This window comes from Erigeron canadensis, chromosome 6 (assembly GCF_010389155.1).
Source record: "Erigeron canadensis isolate Cc75 chromosome 6, C_canadensis_v1, whole genome shotgun sequence".
NCBI lineage: Eukaryota > Viridiplantae > Streptophyta > Magnoliopsida > Asterales > Asteraceae > Erigeron > Erigeron canadensis.
In genome coordinates, this window is record NC_057766.1 from 2,657,241 (window position 1) to 2,677,554 (window position 20,314).

At 36.8% G+C, this 20,314-nt stretch overlaps 2 protein-coding genes across 2 annotated transcripts; both read left to right on the top strand.

Annotated features, from left to right (window-relative positions):
* On the top strand, positions 1–693 carry LOC122604094. The gene has a single exon (XM_043776995.1). It carries the CDS (start codon positions 1–3, stop codon positions 691–693), a length of 693 nt encoding a protein of 230 aa, XP_043632930.1.
* An 11,345-nt stretch (positions 694–12,038) lies between these two features.
* Positions 12,039–19,036, top strand: LOC122606029 (la-related protein 1B-like). The gene is made up of 6 exons (XM_043778998.1): positions 12,039–12,624; positions 13,091–13,679; positions 14,766–14,922; positions 15,048–15,138; positions 17,387–17,458; positions 18,276–19,036. Exons 1-6 carry the CDS (start codon positions 12,211–12,213, stop codon positions 18,591–18,593), a joined length of 1,641 nt encoding a protein of 546 aa, XP_043634933.1. The 5' UTR covers positions 12,039–12,210; the 3' UTR covers positions 18,594–19,036.
* Positions 19,037–20,314: the final 1,278 nt, after the last annotated feature.

Consider the following 20,314-nt stretch of genomic DNA (forward strand, 5'->3'; position numbering starts at 1 on the left):
ATGAAAAATGTGGTCGATGACCTTGCCCTTGCTCAACGACCCGTTGATGATGAGGATTTGATTGTTCACATTATCAACCAACTAGGGGGTGAGTATGGCAGCATAGTTGCAGCCATCAAAGCCCGTGAAAATCCCATCTCATACCCTGAGTTGTTTGATAAACTCGTTGATTACGAACGCACTCTCAAAGAAACATCCACTGAACCACTCATTACCACAGTGAATCACACCCAACACCAACCTGCCCGAACCTATCCTAAACAACAATCCAAATTCCGCTACCAAAAAACAAACCAGTCGCGCACTTCCTGGAATATCCACGACAAAACCAACACACAATATCAAAACCGTCCTAACAAAAACACTGCCTACTGCTACTTCTACAACATCCCAAGTCATGAGACAAAGGACTGCCGCAAACTCGGGCGATTCCTTCGTGACCACTGCCATCCGATTCAAGGTACTAAACGCGCAGCGACAATAGTCAACTACACCTCTGCCTATCCCACTCCAGGGTCTGCACCAACATGGATGTGGGACACTGGAGCGAACGGTCATACAACTCCAACTCCAACTCCGAACTCGTTACCCGTTCTTTCAGAATACGGAGGCCCAGATGAAATTGAATTGGGTGATGGTCAATCTCCTCCCATTACACATATTGGTCATACAAATATACAAACCAACTCATGACCACTCTTGTTAGATAATGTTCACGTTGTTCCTTAGTTACGCAATCATCTTGTTTCCGTTGCAAAAGTATGTCGTACTAACTGTGTCTTTGTTGAATTTTTTCCATCTTATTTCATTGTTAAGGACCTACGCACGGGGGCGCATCTCATGCGGGGAGTGAACGTCAATGATGTTTACTACGGGCCGATTCCTTCATCTCCTCAAATTAATGCACCCGGACAAGATCACTACTCGCGTGGCACCATACACTTGGGCATCCCTCGTACCAAGTGTTCAAGTCGTTATCTACCAAATTAGGACTACATCTAATAAAGTGTCACCTGAGTCGTTTCATTGTAAATCTTGTTCCTTAAATAAAAGTCACAAACTTCCATTTGGTCAAAATTCTTTTATTGTGAACAAACCATTGGAACTCATTTATTCGGATATTTGGGGACCAGTACATACCTCAATTGATGGGTTCAACTATTATGTCATATTTGTTGATTTTTTCTCCAAGTATATTTGGTTGTATCCCATGAAACACAAATCTGATATCTCTACACTTCTTCCCCAATTTAAATCTTTGGTTGAACGATTCTTTAAGAACCCAATCGTCTCCCTATTCACAGATAATGGTGGTGAATATATCGGTCTCAAACCCTATCTCACCTCAAACGGAATCTCTCATTACACTACCCCACCCCATACACCTGAACAAAATGTCATTGCCGAAAGACATCACTGCCATGTTGTTGAAACCGGCCTTGTTCTTCTACACTTTGCTAACCTTCCTTAAAAATTTTGGTCACATGCTTTCCAAACAGCTACCTACCTCATAAATCGCCTTCATACTCCCACTCTTAACAACCAAACCCCGTGTGACATGTTGTTCGGGAAACCACCCGACTACACAAAGCTCAAACCATTCGGGTGCCTTTGCTACCCATGGTTGCGCCCGTATACTACCTCCAAGCTACAACATCGCTCCCATTCGTGCATTTTTTTAAGGTACTCAACCTCTCGATCAGCATTTAAATGTTTCGGCCCCGCCACATCTAAATTATATCATTCAAGACATGTTAATTTCATTCCACACATCTTTCCTGCACACCCTGCTGAACACCCACAATCCAACCCTATTCAAACCTATTATTTTCCCATTCCTCCTTACAACCACTCATCGACACCACTACCTACTAACCCCACACCCAATAACCCATCTCCTCCTATTACAAACCTACCTTCTCCATCATCCTCTCCTATTTCATCACTATCACCTCAAAACAATAGTCCTGCATCAAGTGCATCTTCTATCCCTTCCAACAGCCCACCTACGGACCCACCCACATCACCAACCTCATATGCTCTTGTCACTAAACAACCCAGCTCTATTTTGCAACCACAATCTCCGCCGATCTTATTATCCTCCGAAACATCACCCACTACCACTCGACACTCTAACAAAAATCCCAACACCACCCCTCCTCCTGCCAAACGACAACCCAAACCCAACAGTAAATACTTCAACTCAAATTTCATAAACTCCACCACACTACATCCTTTACCTCAAACACTTGAACCCACAACTCATATCCAAGCTATAAAGGATCCCAAATGGCGACATGCCATGGATCTCGAGTTCAATGCTCTTCTTCAAAATCACACATGGGAGCTTGTACCGCGTACCGACCAACACGTCATTGGCTGCAAATGGATCTTTCGCATTAAGCGAAAGGCCGACGACACCATGGACAAATACAAAGCCCGTCTCGTGGCAAAGGGCTTCGATCAACAATTTGGCAAGGACTATTTCGACACGTTTAGTCCAGTTACAAAACCAGTCACCATAAGAACCGTTATATCCATTGCCCTTTCTAAACAGTGGCCACTTCGACAACTCGATGTCAACAATGCGTTTCTCCATGGTACCTTATATGAGGACGTCTTCATGTTTCAACCACCTGGTTTTGCTCAGTCGGAGTTTCCAAACCACATTTGCAAACTTCGAAAATCTCTCTACGGTCTTAAACAATCCCCGCGGGCATGGTACAACGAACTCACCTCCTTCAATTCACTTTGGCATTTAAAAATCTTTATCCGATCCATCTCTCTTTGTCTATCATCACCATGGTGTCACATGTTATTTACTTGTCTATGTAGATGACATTATCATTACCGGTAGCAACAACAATCTTCTGGAAACCTTCATTAGCTCTCTTGGCCGCAAATTCTCCATCAAGGACCTTGGTCCTCTTCATCACTTCTTAGGCATTGAGGCTATTCCTACACCTCAAGGTCTGTTTCTCTCGCAACATCGACATATCCATGACATTCCTACCAACTTCAAAATGGATGGCTCCAAGGATGTTCTCACTCCGATGAGTGTAAACGACCCTCTTTCATTAGTTGACTCCAGTCCTCCCGTTGATCCCACCCAATACCATAAACTCGTTGGCTCTCTACAATACTTAGCCTTTACACATCCGGACATCTCCTTTGTGGTCAACAAACTATCTCAGTTCATGCACTCACCTAGACAATCTCATTGGCAAGCCCTTAAACGGGTTCTATGCTATTTGAAAGGAACAGTACACTACGGGTTATATTTGCATCGTGACTCTCCTCTCACCCTCCGTGCCTTTTCTGACTCGGATTGGGGGGGAGTCCATGATGGGGGGCGGTCTACTACGGCGTACATTCTATACCTTGGCTCCAATATCATCTATTGGCGCTCCTCTCGTCAAAAGACAGTCTCTCGTTCCTCCACCAAGGCTGAATACAAAGCTGCTACCAACGCGGCTGCAGAAATTGCTTGGGTACAAAACCTTCTTCAGGAACTTGGAATCCAACCGAGAGGCACTCCCCAACTGTTATGTGACAACACAGGTGCAACATACTTGTGTGCCAATCTGGTATATCATTCTAGGATGAAACATGTTGCCTTGGACTACCATTTTGTTAGAGAACAAGTCAATGCGGGCAAGCTACAAGTCCTGCACATTAGCTCCAAAGATCAACTTGCGGATGTTCTCACTAAGCCACTGCCGCGGACACCTTTTATCTCCATTCGATCCAAGATTGGAGTCTCCAACGGATCCTCCATCTTGCGGGGGCGTGTTAATTAACAATAAATAATTTAACATGTTTTATTAATGTATATATTTTACATACTGTTATATTAGGTAGTCATTGACCATAATAATTGGTCAATAGGTTGTTGTAACTGTAGCTTAATCATCTCCACAATTGGTGCATGTATCTTGTATATATTTCCTAAAGGTTAATGAGAAATCAAGTTCATTCGACTATTCAATTCTAAACTATCAGAGTTAACATGATTGAAATTAACTCTACATAACATACAATGATATACAAATATTAGGTTATGTGTACGATTCACAATTAGATCAAAAAGGAAAGTTTAGCTTGTGGTTATAAAATATTGGTGCGTCTGATTGTAAAAGCTTTTAGCTTTCAGTTTTATCAAAAACCTTTTATAATAATCTACTTAGAAAAAGGTTTTAATTTTTAAACTAAATGTTACCTAAAAAATATGTTTTAACTAAAAACACTTGCACATACGAAGCCCATCAAAAATATTTGACATCATTAATTGGATACTACAATATCTTTTACTAACATTGATTAGGTGGTAACTCGTAAAGGACTTAAAACCATTGTAGTAATTTTTTTCATAAATGTCTTAGACATATATATACAAATTTGACCATTACTCGTTAATCAACTTACACTCTTTAAAAATTAAAATGATATTTTTTAACGACATTTAATTAATTTATAATGACTTCAAAATTTTATTGCCACTCAACGTACCATGACCTGGCCTCCACCATACATATATAATTACTTTTTCCAATAAACCAAATTACTTTCACTGCTTTACACTACATTCTTGAGTTTTTTTTTCTTAAGGGATAAGAAAAGAAATAATAAGAAAACTTTCTTTTTTGTATTCTTGAGTTTTTTTTTTTTAAGAAAAAGAAAAGGAAGAATAGAAAAAATCATTGTCTTTTTTACTCTAAAACTTTCCAGCCAAATATGGCCAAATTTGGAAGGAAAACATCAAACCTCTTTGTTTTCTTTTAATTTCTTTAGTATTCCTTTGAACTCAAGAATGACTATTTTTTATCCAAATTTTTTTTCTTTTACTACTTTATCCGATCATACTTTTTCTTTTCTTTTAATTTAAACTTGAGAATGGAGTGGTAGTGATTCTTATCATCTTTCTTTGTCAGTCACTTAATTCCACTCAACGATTTTTCCTTTTCATTCTTTCTCGACCTTTCTTTATAGATTTCTCATTGAGAATAAAGGGGAACTATAATCGAGCATATCCAAATCGGCAATAGCAAAGTAGCAGCGAACAATAATGATGAACGGAAAACAATCGGGTTGGAAAACAACCGGCGACGGAGGTAATGGCTTCCTTCCACCTCCAACACTAATTTAGCCAAGTGGGACACAATTGATGCTGCTGCTACACTTAGAGTGAGTACCGACTTGTCCGGATCCACTCCCCAATCTAACCTTAGGGATCGATTCTTTGGTGTGTTTGATAGATTATTTAGTGACCTTGACGCTATGACCAAAAAGAATGTTGAAGCAAAAAAAAAAAAATTTTTGAGCTACAAAATGAGCTCAATCTTAAAGATGTTGCTTTGATTTAGAAGCAAAAGGAGCTTGATGAAGCCAAGTCTTCTCATCAAAAAGATATAATAAGGCTTATAGATCAAGCTCACAAGTTTGAGAGCCGGGGAAGAGATTTCCTTACCGGAGCTGTTTAGGAGATTGTTAGACCACCCAGATGTGAAAAAAGCCCTTCCTTGACCAAGTTGCTGGCATCCATGGGGTTCCTAGTGTTCTTCTTAGATCACATAACCAACATCCAAGAATCAGCACCACCACCATAATGTAGATCCTTTTTTGTATTTGATCCATTCACAATCTGATTGACTATATATATATATATACTCGTACGTACGCTATTTTTTTTTATGTGTGTACGTGTACATATATTTAGAGTGTCTGTAAATGTGTATGTTGCTTCAATACTTCTGATTATGTCTATCTTTAATTTAGTAGATTATGATATGCAAGTTTTACATTTAAATAAAGAAAAAGTAAGACAAATGTTTCTTACCGCATAGATAGCTTCATTTGTTGGTTTAAGACGTGTTTCTGATGATGATTCTGAGGATTCGTTACCCCCATATGACTAGCCTATACCCATTGTACGTCAATCCCCAGCAGCAAACAACCGATTTTTCATGCATCGGTATGTTCTTCCCGGAGGAGCACGTATGTTACACACAGCTAGGAAGTCTCTATGTTAGGATGCCTCGGAGAGAGAGACTACTCCACCACGACGCCAGAGTGATAGTAGTAGTTCGGAGGCCGGTGACTCCTCCACAACTAGAGGCATACCCTCACTCGCTCGTTAAGTTCGTGAGATACAACAGTAGGTTGAAAGACTCCCTGACCACAATGACATAGGTTCCATCAGTGACCGTATATTTACTTTGGAGGAGAATTACCCCTTGGACGCCCAATCACTTATTCCATGCATTCCCGACTATCAAAGGCCCCAAAGAGGAATCCGTGTACTTCGTCAGCAACTCGAGGAAAGTAAGCAACGCGCCGAAGAGATGGTGCAACGTATGGCCGAATTGGAGCTGATCGTGAGAGATGTTCCTCACAATTAGCTAGTTTTTTCTATAACCTACTGGCGCGAGTTGTGCTTCTCAAGGATGTCTATGCATGACTTATTCTAGGAATAATGCATGTAATATGTATTTTATGTAATGTTATGTTGTCTTTTTTCCCATGACGTTGGATATGTGGTTGTTTACTAATATTGATTAGGTGGTAACTCGTAAAGGAATTAAGACCATTGTAGTAATTTTTTTCATAAGTGTCTTAGACACATATATACAAATTTGACCATTATTCATTAATCAACTTACACTCTTTAAAAATTATGATGGTATTTTTTAACGACATTTAATTAATTTATAATGACTCAAAATAGGTAAATTTTATTGCCACTCAATGTACCATGACCTAGCTTCCACCATACATATTTAATTACTTTTTCCAAGAAACCAAATTATTACATTCTTGAGTTTTTTTTCTTAAGAGATAAGAAAAGAAATGATAAAAAAAAAACCTTTCTTTTTTGTATTCTTGAGTTTTTTTTAAGGAATAGAAAAGGAAGGATAGGAAAAATCATGTCTTTTTTACTCTAAAACTTTCGAGCTAAATATGGCCAGATTTGAAAGGAAAAAATCAAACCTCTTTGGTTTCTTTTGTTTTCCTTTGAACTCAAGAATGACTATTTTTTATCCAAATTTTTTTTCTTTTCCAATTTTATCCAATCCTACTCTTTATTTTCTTTTAATTTAAACTTGATAATGGAGTGTTAATAATTCTTATCATCTTCCTTAGTCAGTCACTTAATTCCACTCAACGAGTTTTCCTTTTCATTCTTTCTCGACCTTTCTTTATAGGTTTTTCCTTCAAAATAAGGGGGAACTATAATCGAGCATATCCAAATCGGCAATAGCAAAGTAGCAGCGAACAATAATGATGAACGGAAAACCATCAGGCTGGAAAACAACCAGAGCGATGGAGGTAATGGCCGACAATGGAGTTGACGTTCAATACTTTATGAATAGCGGCGAGTAATAAAAGGGTTTGTGATTTCTTATTCTTTATTGTTTGATATCTGGCAGAAAGTTTACGAATTACAATGGTTGCAAAAAAAAGACAAGAAAAAATGATGTCGAGTATCGGGCCATCAGCGTTATATTGTTGAAAACGAATCAAGAACCATGATGGCGTTATGGTTAAGGGAATGATGCCGATCATCCAAGTAAAATTCTGGGTTGGTGTCGAGAACCCATAACCCATGCTCTTAAACTTGAAGATGTATAGATAGAGCAAAATGGTTTTGAACTTTTGATAGAAGGATGACTTTTTTCTATCTATTATAGCTTTTACAGGATAAAAGGGGAGTTAGTTCTTTTCAATTTTACATTTCCGACGTTTGTATTATTTGTTTAACTACCATTCCGACTTAAATGGGGCAATTTATACGGTTAGGATCCAATGACAATTTATACCCATCCGTCATGGACGGGTAATTTCAATAAATTTCATCCGTGGATCCATAACGGGTATAAATATGTACCCGTTTGCGGATCGCGGACGGGTAATGGATATACCATATCCGTCATGGATGTATCTGTTGGAGTGTGATCATGTTAAATAATAAACGCATGTCCGGAAATAATTTAAGCCTACGGGGTCACACGAAATGACACGGTAACTCTATATTATTAATTAGTATATTAAAGTAATATATTAATTAGTTTGATCACGAAATGATTAATAAACTAAATTATAAGATAAATATGTTTATTAATTAAAAGGAGAAGGGCTTAAGTGATAATTAGAGTTGGGCTCTAATTAATGGTGAAGGGGGCCGAACCATTTAAGGGGTTTTAGGCTTTAAAGTAAACTTGTCCATCAAGTTAAGTAACCCTAAACCTAAGCCTATAAATAAAAGATTAAAATTGGGGGTTTTTCATAAGTTCACAAGTTAAAAACCCTAAACAATTATCTTCTCTATTTTCTTCTTTGGTTCGGTCGAGAAAAAGAAAACCAAACTAACAAGTTGGTTTTGCTTCATCCATATTAATATACATAATTAATGATATAACATTAATTGTGGTAAGCTTTGTTCACGACAACAAAGGTTTTATATTTCGGGTTTCGACTAAATCAAGTTACACAACGGGTTTGTGTGTTCGTGATCGGAGTACTAGCATACGGTATAGAGGTGTCTAGTGTGCGATCGTAGAGTGGTTTTACTTTAAACCCTAACTAATAATAATTATATTATTAATAATATTATTGGAAGCTTTGCGTAAAGTTACACGTTTCGATTCTCTCTTTGTTAATTAATTTGATTACATATACGTTTCTTTCCGCTGCGTACTCGTGAATTGTTATATGTTTATGTGCTTATATTCTAACAGTATCCGTCCCACGAACCCGTGATACACATTAGTAAAATCCGTGGATTTATCCGTAGGATAACCTGTAACACCCAACATTTAAAAATTTGGATTTTCAAAAACTTTCGCCTAACGGCGTCAAAAGAAAGCGGAAGTAAACTTTAAAATTCCAAACCTGTAAAATCTGTTTGGTTTATTCATTAAATGGTGTTACTAGCCATATCATCAAAATAAGTCTAAATGGAAATCCATCGGTTGCCCAACATTAAACAACCGAGTACATTATCAATACAAGTCATTAATATTTAAACATAAAGCAAATGTCTAAAGGAAGCAGCCACTATGGGTAAACTATAGCTAGCTTCAAAATCATCTACCCATGTCTCACATCTACCTGCTCACTATTGTTGAACCTGAGGGCACAACACATTTAAAAAAGCAAGTGTTAGCTAACGAATTAGCTAAGTAAGATAACACATAAGTTATAAAACGTTTGTCCATTTAAAACATTATATAAAAGTCATATTAAGTCGTTAAGGCACATATCCTCAAACATATCATTACACTTACATATCATATCATCAACATCATTCATATTAGGATGGGTCATCCTAAATGTGCCTAGTCATCTTTTGCATCATCACATATCACATTTGAACATCTTTATAATTGAGACAAAAGTCACGCATCTCATATAACATATGTATCTCGTTAAGTGTGACATAAGTCGCACCCGACTAGATGAACCACCATTCAGTAGTACATCAATGTCGTTAAGGAATGGCAAACCAATCCAGGAGTAATTCGTATGTTCAATGACAATGGGGCTGGTAAGACCTCCCGTATTACTCTTCACGTTGTACCATGTTGCAAGGAGCCACCCAAGCAACCACATCAACGCACTTAACCGGGCTAGGGCAAGTACGGGTTAAGCTTAACACTTTCGCATCAAATTTACGAGCTCGATTTCACATCACATATAGTTTAGGTGTTTACACAACCTAAACAATCATCACATATACATCTTTTATGTTTGGGCCCTTAAACGTGCACGTGTCATGGCAACTTAATAAGTCTAGTGAACTAGATGTACAAGCCATGTAATCATGCACATTTCACATATCATCAACATATATCACATTTCAATTCATCTCAAGACATTACATAGCATCTCATGGCATTTTATCTAAAAACATATCATATCATTGCATATCATAACAATACATATCATCTCATGTCATTACATAACAATACATATCATCTCATATCATTGGGGTAACATTTCAGGCTTCATTATTCATCTACATAGCCCATATTACCTCTCGTATAATCCCGATTAACCATAAGTAAACAAGATATCAATTGGGAAGTTATTATATGAAAACTATGTTTTTGTTGAACCCTCAGCGTGTCAAAGTAGTGTATCTTACCTCGTAGAAGCACACAACAAATGATAACGTAAGTTACCGAGCTTTGCAAGTATTCCCGACTACCTATAATCATTAAACGACATAATGAGATATCAATTACCCACTATTTATGGTCATGACTCAAGCCTAGATACCTATAAATATCACCCATGACAAGACTTGATGCATCGGAGGTTCGTTTAATACTTTAGAGCTTACATAACTCGACGGAACATGGAAATCACTCACTAAATTAACCTTTCTGTAAACTGGACATCATCCTCAACTTTAAAAAGCATTACCATTTGAAAGTAGACTCTCTCACGATTCCATGGATAGCTTATTCCTCAAAAACGGAGTTACGGTTCAAAAGTTATGGTCGTCTAAAAATGTTAACAAAAATCAGTCCCTAACGGGTGTTACGAATATTTGTAACGGGAGTTACGCACCTAACGGGAGTTATGAAAATTTGTAACAGGAATTACAGTGGAGGTGTTATCGCAATTACCCAGCTAACGGGAGTTACACAACCGTAACGGCAGTTACGACGACCAGTCGTGAAAAACAACCCCAAAACCTAACCAAACACATCTCAAACAACTTTAAAACATCTCCAGGTCTTATGAACATCAAATACACTTAAAATAAGACCAAAATCACTCATTGAAAATACCAATTAATCTTTGAATCATTTACCACATAAATCAATCATTGAATCACCCAAATAACATGAAATCGGTAACCGTTTAATCAATTAACCCAACCCAAACCCCATGGCTTGGATTGAATACTCATCTATGACTCATAAAATCAGATTTCAAAGAGAATATTACCTATATTACCTGTAGAAGACTTAGGGGATTCAAGATCTTAACAAAACTCGATTGAAACGGCACGAAACGATGAGATCTTGAAAGAAACTTGCAAGGAGAGGGAGGGAGGATCAGCTGGGGTATTTTTCACGTATGTCCTGAAGTTGTGACAATTAGGGATACCTAATTGCACCTTAACCCCTGGCCATTAACTCCTAATCTTACACTTAGGGACCCTTAACTTCTAAACTTGACTTTCTTAGCTTAATTCACCTTCCGGGAGACTTAACGATCTAACAAGCACTTAACTTTCATAACGTTGCTTTAATTACTTTCATTATACATCATATTAATCATTTCACATAAAACACATAAGAATTTAATCGCATAATCACATATAGGGCATATAACCTTAACGAACCTAACGTTGACTAACGGTCAAGCCAATAAGTCAAACTCGAAAATTTTGGGATGTTACATAACCCGTCAAACACGCATACTATTTTTAGTTTTATATAAAAATTATACATATGATACGTATTAGTGGATTTTAAAACTCAAAATATCAAATCGTTTACGTATTATGTTTAGAGTTTTGTTCCAATCTTAATGCTTCATTCCTAATTTATAGCCCATTGATTATTTGTTTCCAATTTACATAACAATATTACTTTAATTTGACCGTTCGTTTAAATTTTTTAACATTCTACCGTTATCATCTCTTTCAACCGTTATCATAATTTTAAGGTGATATAGAATCCTTGGATCTACCCGTGAACTTGTATAACCGCGGATAACCGACATGAATCATATATTTTACCCGTTTGCGGATACCTGCGAATTGACGGATCAAGAAAAACCCGCGGACATAGTAACAGGAAAGAGGTATCCGCACCCGCTACTCGCGGGTGACATCCCATAGTCAAGATTGACTAGACACACCACTAACCGGCAACAATAGTTATATACTGTATCACAGTAAAACTTACCATTTGGGCCTAAGAAATCCTTTTAATGGGCCTGAAGAAAAAGGAAGAAAGAAAAAGAATCCCTTTTTTTTTTTTTAACTAACCAAAGCCAAAAACCCTCAACTGTCACTTTCCGATCAACATTCTGTTATTGTTGTTGTTCTCACTGTTTGTCATCATTTCTTCGATTCACACTCACACACACTCTTCAAACCCTACAACAACACATTTTATATTTTCTATAATTAAAACCCTAACCCTAAACTCTTTGCATTTTTTGTTAATTATACTAATTTACTATACACAAATGACTTCCGATTCTTCCGCCGCCGCCACCACCGCCGTCGCCTCCCGTACTTTGCCGTGGTCTCAGGTTGTTCGAGGCGGAGCTGAGCCGGAGCCTGTCTCTTCGTCGTCTGTTTTGCTGGAGCAAAACCTTGTGGTTACTGATCAGACTACAGAAATGAAGCCGCCGGCGGCGGCGGCGACGACGACGACGGTCACGGCGGCGGAGATGGCGGAGGAGGCGGTGGTTGTTGTGAGTCAGTCTGATGGCAATGCGAGTGGTGTAATGAAGTCTGCTTGGAATAAGCAACCTCTTCCTTCTTTGGTGTCTAATGGTGGTGGTGTAATTGGAGGTGCCTCTTCTTGGCCTGCGCTTTCGGAATCGTTATCGAAATCATCGGAGTCGTATGGATCGTCTTCGGTCAGTGTTTCGCAGGTGAGCTAACTAATTTTTTTTTAAAATTCTTTATTTGTGAAAAATGAAATAATGTGTTATTGTACTTATAATGTTGCTTTATTGTTGCCTATTAGATAATCTATTGATTTTATCATTTGTAATACGCATAGTGATATATCAAATTAAATACGAGGGTGTTTGGGACTACGAGTGTTGAAATGCTAATCGGTTTTGAGTTAGAACCTTTTTATGCATTTTACACTGAAGTTAGAACCTTTATGTGCATCATTGGAGGTGTTTATTTAAAACACACTTTTGTGAACAACCACCTAGAAGATATGCAATCCCAAGGAAAAAAATATCCATGATATGTTGCATTCAATATCCTTTTGATGTTTTATGTGAAATACAATTCATACCTTGTCTTATAATCTGTGCTATTTATTAGATACAATGGTTACTGGTAGTTCTAAACTGATTCAAATGGGTATTTGGTTTTGTACAGGCACCCGTAATAACACAACCGTCATCAAAACCTGTAAAATCTAACACAAGTCATCACTCTAATCAAAACCATGCTCGCCCTGCTTGGCACAAGTCGATGAAGAAAGGCGGTGGTGGTGGTGCAGGGGGTGGTTACAATCAGCCGCCACCATCTCTTCCACCTCCACCACCACCAATGCCACCATATCCTCTTTTTGATCTGTCATATGGTGGTTTTGTACCAGCAGTTTTAGATTCTGGGGTCAGGGAGCAATCTCCATATAATGGCAGCAATCTTGTACCTAGACCAATGGCTAGTGTTGGGTCTCACTCACGTCCCCCTCATGATCAGCCGTCAAATAGGAAGAGGAATAACTTTGGGCCCCGACCTCGAGGTGAGGGAGGGTCGTATGTTAACAATGGCCATGGAGGCAGGCGAGATCAACATGATCGCGATTGGCGTGGTCCGCGAAGCCATGGTGTTATGCCACATCAAGGGGCTCCTCCACCTCCCCCTCCTCCTAGAGGATATGTACCACAACCTCACCTGGGTCCTGCTCCTTTTATTGCTCCCCAGCCCATAAGACCATTTGGAGCCCCCATGGGCTACGGTAAGTTCTTAGGAAGTGTTTTTTGCGTTTTAAGGGACTTTTGGATGTGCTTGAAATTGATCGGGTGATGTTGAGTAAGTAAAATCAGATAACAAACAATAAAGAAACAGGCTCTAGAAGATACCTAAGTAGTCTAATAATAAGATGTTTGAATGTTTGATGAGCAGTGTTAGTAATTTAGTCTAAGAACTTGATAGATTAAATGACTAAATAAGGACATCTTTTATGAATACAGGCAAATGTTCTGTGTAGAGTTAGTAAAAGTCCCTCAAGTTGGGTCCTAAGTATTGTTAATAAGTAATTTGTGTACCATCAAGTCATCTGTTTTGTTGCAGCCGGTACCAAACTAATTTATTATCCAAAATTAGGTCCTTGATCACTAAATTATTAAATTACTGTTAGCAAATTCTGTTTATCTAAACTTTAGTTAGGCGATTATTATCGTTACTTCAGTAATAGCTACAAAATGGAACAACAGAATACAAACACCCAGATGAAAGTAGTTTGCTTAACTATTGCAACTTGAAGTAGCAATATATTTTTTTGGTGATGGTTTGGATATGTCTGTTTCTTTGCTATTCCTTTATGCTGATTAGTCATGTAACCCTTGGGTCCCTCTATCAGGGACTTTTGCATGTAACAATTTGGGGTTTATCTAATAAAATTTTTAGTTGTAAAGAAAAATAAGTAATAATTCTTTCGTATTTTGGTAATTTACTGGTGCTTATGATTACATGGACTATTCCTGGGTGAGTTTAATTGTTTAAAGATAATCAGTTAGATGGTATCTGCTGTAGTATTGATTTTCAAAGGATAGTGTAATGTTACTTATATGCACTTATTACTTACCACTAACTTTAAAGAATCAGAAATTACGAAGCACTTACTAGTCACTAGAATAAGAAAATGAATATTTCAGTTTTAAGGAGTTAAAACCAGAAACATATCCAAACAGTATCTCGTGCAACACATTTATTATGACTGATTATTAATACAACACATGAAAACACCCCTCTTTGTGTGATTCTTTTGGCTTATGTTAGTTGGAAGAAGCTGGGATTATAGATTAACTTTCACTTCATGCAGATATGCCACCACCATTTGTTTATGTTCCAGCACTGCCTCCAGAGTCTTACAGGGGCGCACCCATTCTCCCTCGTGCACCTCCACCTCCTATGTACATCCCTGTTATGGAACCACCATTGTCTGTGTTGATTCAACATCAGATTGAGTATTATTTTAGGTATGTAACTTATTTTAGGTTATCATTGTTATGTAACAGCGCCCATACCCTGCGCAGGGATTGGGTTCTGTTGTTGTATTGTTATGTAACAGCGCATGTTCTGACATAATTTTTTTCACCCACAGTGATGCCAATCTGGTGAAAGATAATTACCTGCGGTCAAACATGGATGAAGAAGGTTGGGTGCCTGTCTCTTTAATTGCTGGATTTCGTCGAGTAAGTGTTATTTTGTTTTGTTATTAGATGGAGCAAAAGGAACTCAAATCATCCATATTCCATTACTTAATTTATGCTAGACTTTTTCTTTAGTTGTCCTTGGCTGATACTTCTGAAGCAAAGGGGTAGATCTTTTTTCAGTTTATGCTTTGCATTCATAAATTGGGATTGATATAAACTTCTTTAGGTCGTCGTATAGACTGTAAACTTGTTTGATATTGGATCTGAATTTTAATTAAATAATGTGGTGGATACTATAGGAATAATCTTAACTGCGAGTTTGTGAAAGCTCCTAATGTAAGAATGTAGTGACTAGTTTCATCTTTTTTTTAAGGGTTCACCTCTTTCTCTTTTTCAAAAATCATCCCTTTTCTTTGTTTCTTTTACTACTTATATAGATTTTCGTGTCTGAAATTGTAGCTGCTTTTGAATTTAAAGAGTTTTCTTGCTGCAATCCATTTTGATACCGTTGGGGGTTGTTTGGCTCTCAGAATGTATAGGAATTTGGTGGAATGGAATTTAGAAGTTTCTATGTTAACCTAACATGACAAGGAAGAACATGTAAATTTCATTCCATTAAATTCCCGTTTATTCTGTGAACCAAACGGTCCCTTAATGTTTTGGCAGTTTCTTCATTCTATGAGTTTTTAATATAGTTTTACAATTTCTCAAGGAAACAAGTTATTATGCAGGAACTATTGATTGCCATAGACACTAAAATCTTTCCACCATTCTGTTTAATGATATGTTGATGATTGTCGATAGTTTTATATTTGCAATAAGTGTAGTTGTTGCTAGATATTAGGCTTAAGATTTATATTTAGAGAAGAAGTTTTGTTTCATTAAGAAAATATTAGTGGCAAATTTACTTGGCAAAAAGAGTAACCATTTGTTTTCTTCCTTCCATGCCTTTTTCATTTTTTCTTTTGTCTAATGAGTTGGAACTGTATTGCCGTGTTTGTGTGTGTATGTTTTACATAGATGCCTCGACTATAGAATGTGAGCTTTCTGTAGAATGTGTGAGCTTGCACAGCGAGACACTTGAATCATTTTCAAGAGTTTTGGTTTGTAGAAGCTTTGTGAATCTTTAATTTCTAGGGTAACCATGGCCAAGGGATGACAAAACAAAGTATGAATTTCTAGGACTTGGTCTATCCATTTTTTAGACATTTGTTTTCACACATCAGTTTACAATTGTGATGTTGATTTTGAGCTTATATCACTATAATGTCTGAACAATCCTTTTCCTTTTTCTCTTGTTAGTTACAATGTTCTTTGTCCAGAGTGTAAGCAAAAATTATATTTTCACACATTGTTATAGCTATTTATGCATAAATGGATCAAGATTGAGTTATAATTTCTTATTTTCTACCCATTCAAATTGGTAAACATAGAAAACTATTGCTATCATGTAAACGTGTCGAAAAACAAAAACAAAATTTCTATAAAGTAGAGGCGGCAGTTTCCATTCAAATTATTTTCAAACTGTATAACTACAAGGCCCTGTTAGTTGTAGTGAATAAAATGAGAGACTAATTATGGTACTTCACTCGTATATGTAATGATATTCAATACTTCTACTATATTATAAACCCAAGTTCTTTTAGCGTGGTACAATTTCGAAATGTCTATCTAGTGTACTACCTTTCTTTATAGAAGCGTGGTACAATTTCTCGGTGACAGTTAATGTATTCTCTATATATGTTTGTAGCTGTTGTAACAGAATAGGTGTTTTTATGTGATGTGCATGTCATTTGACATGTCCTTCACTTACAGGTGGCAATATGGGTTAAGTTTAGTAGGGCCAGATAACAAGCCAAAATGGGTTGGTGGCCGAGTGGTTATTTTTTAATGCAGGCGGTTAGTTGGGCTAACTCGCAAACGTTTTTTGTTCATTTTTTAGAGTTAATATTCAAAGTATCAAAAATGATATTATGATATCATAACACTTGTTGATCTGAATGTTGAATGAACTCATATAAAAAACACATTGAGTAACTTCACTTGCAACATCTTACCGCTTCCTTTTTTAGCTACAGTCTTTGCTTTGATCCATAAAAGATGAATATTGACCCAAATTAGCCACCTCTATTTTTGCTATGTATAATTCTCAGTGCAAAACCAGTTCTGTTAACTGAAGGTGATAATGTATTGTTTTTTTTTTAATCTTGCCTAGACTGGGGCGTATACTGCTTTATTTCAGTCATTCTTTAGTACTAATCCATTATTTATATTCTGTATGATCCAGGTTCAAAATTTGACAAGCGACATTCAAATGATTTTGAGTTGTTTAAGAGACTCAGCTGTTGTTGAAGTTCAGGTATCTTCTATACCTAGCTGAATAATGTTTATATGTTCAAGAAGCTAATATATCTTCTCAAGATAGTGCTTTGACGCTTTCGCTAAAGCGGATTATATATGCATCCCTTGTGAGTTTGGAAATGAGGGTTTGATAGCTTACATGTTTTGCGGAATTGGCAAGTTCGACACATTCATTTTATGAATAGGTTGATTCAATTCATTTTCTTTTAAAATGAGTCAAACAGAAAAAAATGGAAAATGACCTCAAAATTATTGAGTCCCCCAAAGTGTCTTAAGATTCCTAAGTTATTAAAACTATATTATCGTTTAAATAACGTAGCTTTTTGTCTTTATTTTTTATGTACTATTTATTAATTGTTTTGACCAGAATTGTTTTGGCAACACCAACTCTTCACCTAAAGTAACCATTGCCAAATGTACTTTTCATGTAATGCCTATTCTTGGTAGTTGCTCTTATCAGCATTTTTTAAATGTGTTCACTGACTACTTTGATGCATACATGATTATTAGATTCCCAAAGTTTTATATGTGAACTGTTGGTAGGTAGTGTGGTTAACAGAAAATCATTCCATATCAAAATACAGCAGATATTGTAGTTAGATTCTTATACCTTTTTGACTAGTTACACAACTCACTTATTCTGCACCTCTACTTGACTCAAGTTCATGTTATTTTTGTGTGTATGTATATGAATATGTTTACTATCTTGATTAGCAACCTGCTTGTGCTTGTATTCCTGGAAAGAAAATTAATTATAGTGCATCTCTTAAGTTTCAACTCACTGTCATTGGGACACTCTTTACACTACTGCTCAGGGTGAAACTGTAAGGAGGCGTAATGACTGGGCAAAATGGGTCCAACCATCCACTAACACCAATATTCCAGCGGATTCCAGCTCTCAGTCGTCGCATGCAGATCCTGATGGCTCAGTCATCGAAACTTCTCTACAGAAGCTTGTTTTGGATGAATCAAAAACCGTCCAACAAAACACTATAGATACAAATGTCACTCAAAGCAAAGAGGAAGCTTTAGATATCTATTCTTCAGGGTTGACTGATTCATTAGAGCTAGCCAACGGGGAGGTGACTAATGGTGATCAGTCCATGAATGCAAAATCTTCAACATCTTCATGAGTGAGCTCTGATTTGACAGTTTGCAGTAAATAATGATGATGGTTCGACACAATAGTGACAGTATCACGGGATTTGTTGTTTGTATAGATATGGTGCCATTTATCTGTTTGATGAGATCAAAGTTTCGAAGAGCTTGGCTGGGAAGGTTGGCGGATAAGATTTGCGGCGTTTTGCTGCCAGGAGTTGTGAAGATTGAATCCGATTTGTTCTTATATTTTCACATATTTTTGTTCCAAAGTTATACCTAGACTATTTACACATTCTAGATATACTTCTAAGTGATTTTGCGACTTTTTTTTTGTATAATGTCGATGACATTACCTTGAACTTTTAGGTTCATGTTCAAGATCTGTAGATATTTCATTTCTCTCGGCTGTAATATTTTTGATTGCTTTTGTGCTCTTCTGAAGTTTATAATACTTTATACCCTTGATTGAGAGGCATGGTATTAGTATTTGTGCCACAAAACCTACTGCGCATACTTCTGCTCAAACCTATTGCTTTGAATAATGGTTTTGACAGTTAGATCTATTTTTACCTGGCCATTTGCAAAATCCTGGTTTGTAGTTTGACGGATTGATTTAGTATCACCTAGTTGTCCTAATTATAAGTCCTTGCATATATGTTCTATATGTGTCGTCTGTGTGTTTTTAAAATTGTAAATAAAAAAAAACAGCTGAGACGACCAAGTTTGGTTGATGCTGTAATTTGTTGCATCTTTTGATATAAATTCAAACCATCCCTGGATTTGAACCATCTTCATTCATTTGTATCGGAGATGTTGTGCAAAACAAGTAGATTATCAATACAATAATTATATCAATAATAGTAAAACTCTGTTAAAAAACTTGTTTATTTTAGGGTAGTTTTTAGTATAACATAAAACTTTAGAAATTAAGAGCAGTATAACACAGGATGACAGGAAGCTTACATATTTCATGACAGTTGATCAAAGAAGATCATGCAGGACTTCAATCATACTAGTTTAAGAAACGATATCTTAGAAGTTAGAACAGTTTTTAACATCAGAAATTTTTAAGCCACAATTACTACATGCAATACACAAAACAAAGTAAAACAACCTTGACTAGATAGTGAAAACAAAAGAGTATTCCCCTTTCAAACGAGCTTTCATCCAAAATAAATAGCAATGAATTACCGGATGTTGAAATATATAAAAAAAAAAAATGTTACTTGGCTACTCGCTAGTAGATGTGTTGAGTCAAGGATCCGTTGAATCGGATTTAACTCCTGCTTGAAAAAGCTCTTTAATTGCTTCTTTCGTTTTTTCCAATAGTTCCTTGTTCCTCTTGCTGTGACGTAGTTCACCTAGTAAATAACTAACTATTTTTTTTTCCCGAACATTCCGTCGGTATGCGACATTTGGGGAACCACACCGTATAATGGTGAAGCCTTGCACGTATCCTAGACAACGAGATGTTGACCATGGGCCATTATAAGTATTCGGAGAAAAATTCCCCAAGACTTGCCATCCCTAAGGATCAAACTCAAGACCTTGGGTAAAACCTATGATGCCTCTGACCAGTTGGACTAGTCATCATGGCAAATAACTACTATTTACTACGTATATCTTCTTATGACTTTTCACTAAATATAGGAGTAACTCATCTTCATGAATCATAATATATATTAATATTATGTATACATCATACATGTATATATAAATACTAGTCTTAATATCCGTGTGCCGTGCACGATGC

Coding starts and splice junctions, on each gene's coding strand:
- LOC122604094 (XM_043776995.1), top strand. CDS start 1: ATGAAAAATGTGGTCGATGACCTTGCCCTTGCTCAACGACCCGTTGAT.
- LOC122606029 (XM_043778998.1), top strand. CDS start 12,211: ATGACTTCCGATTCTTCCGCCGCCGCCACCACCGCCGTCGCCTCCCGT. Junction 13,680..14,765: donor TGGAGCCCCCATGGGCTACG/GTAAGTTCTTAG, acceptor CACTTCATGCAG/ATATGCCACCACCATTTGTT. Junction 17,459..18,275: donor CAGCTGTTGTTGAAGTTCAG/GTATCTTCTATA, acceptor ACTACTGCTCAG/GGTGAAACTGTAAGGAGGCG.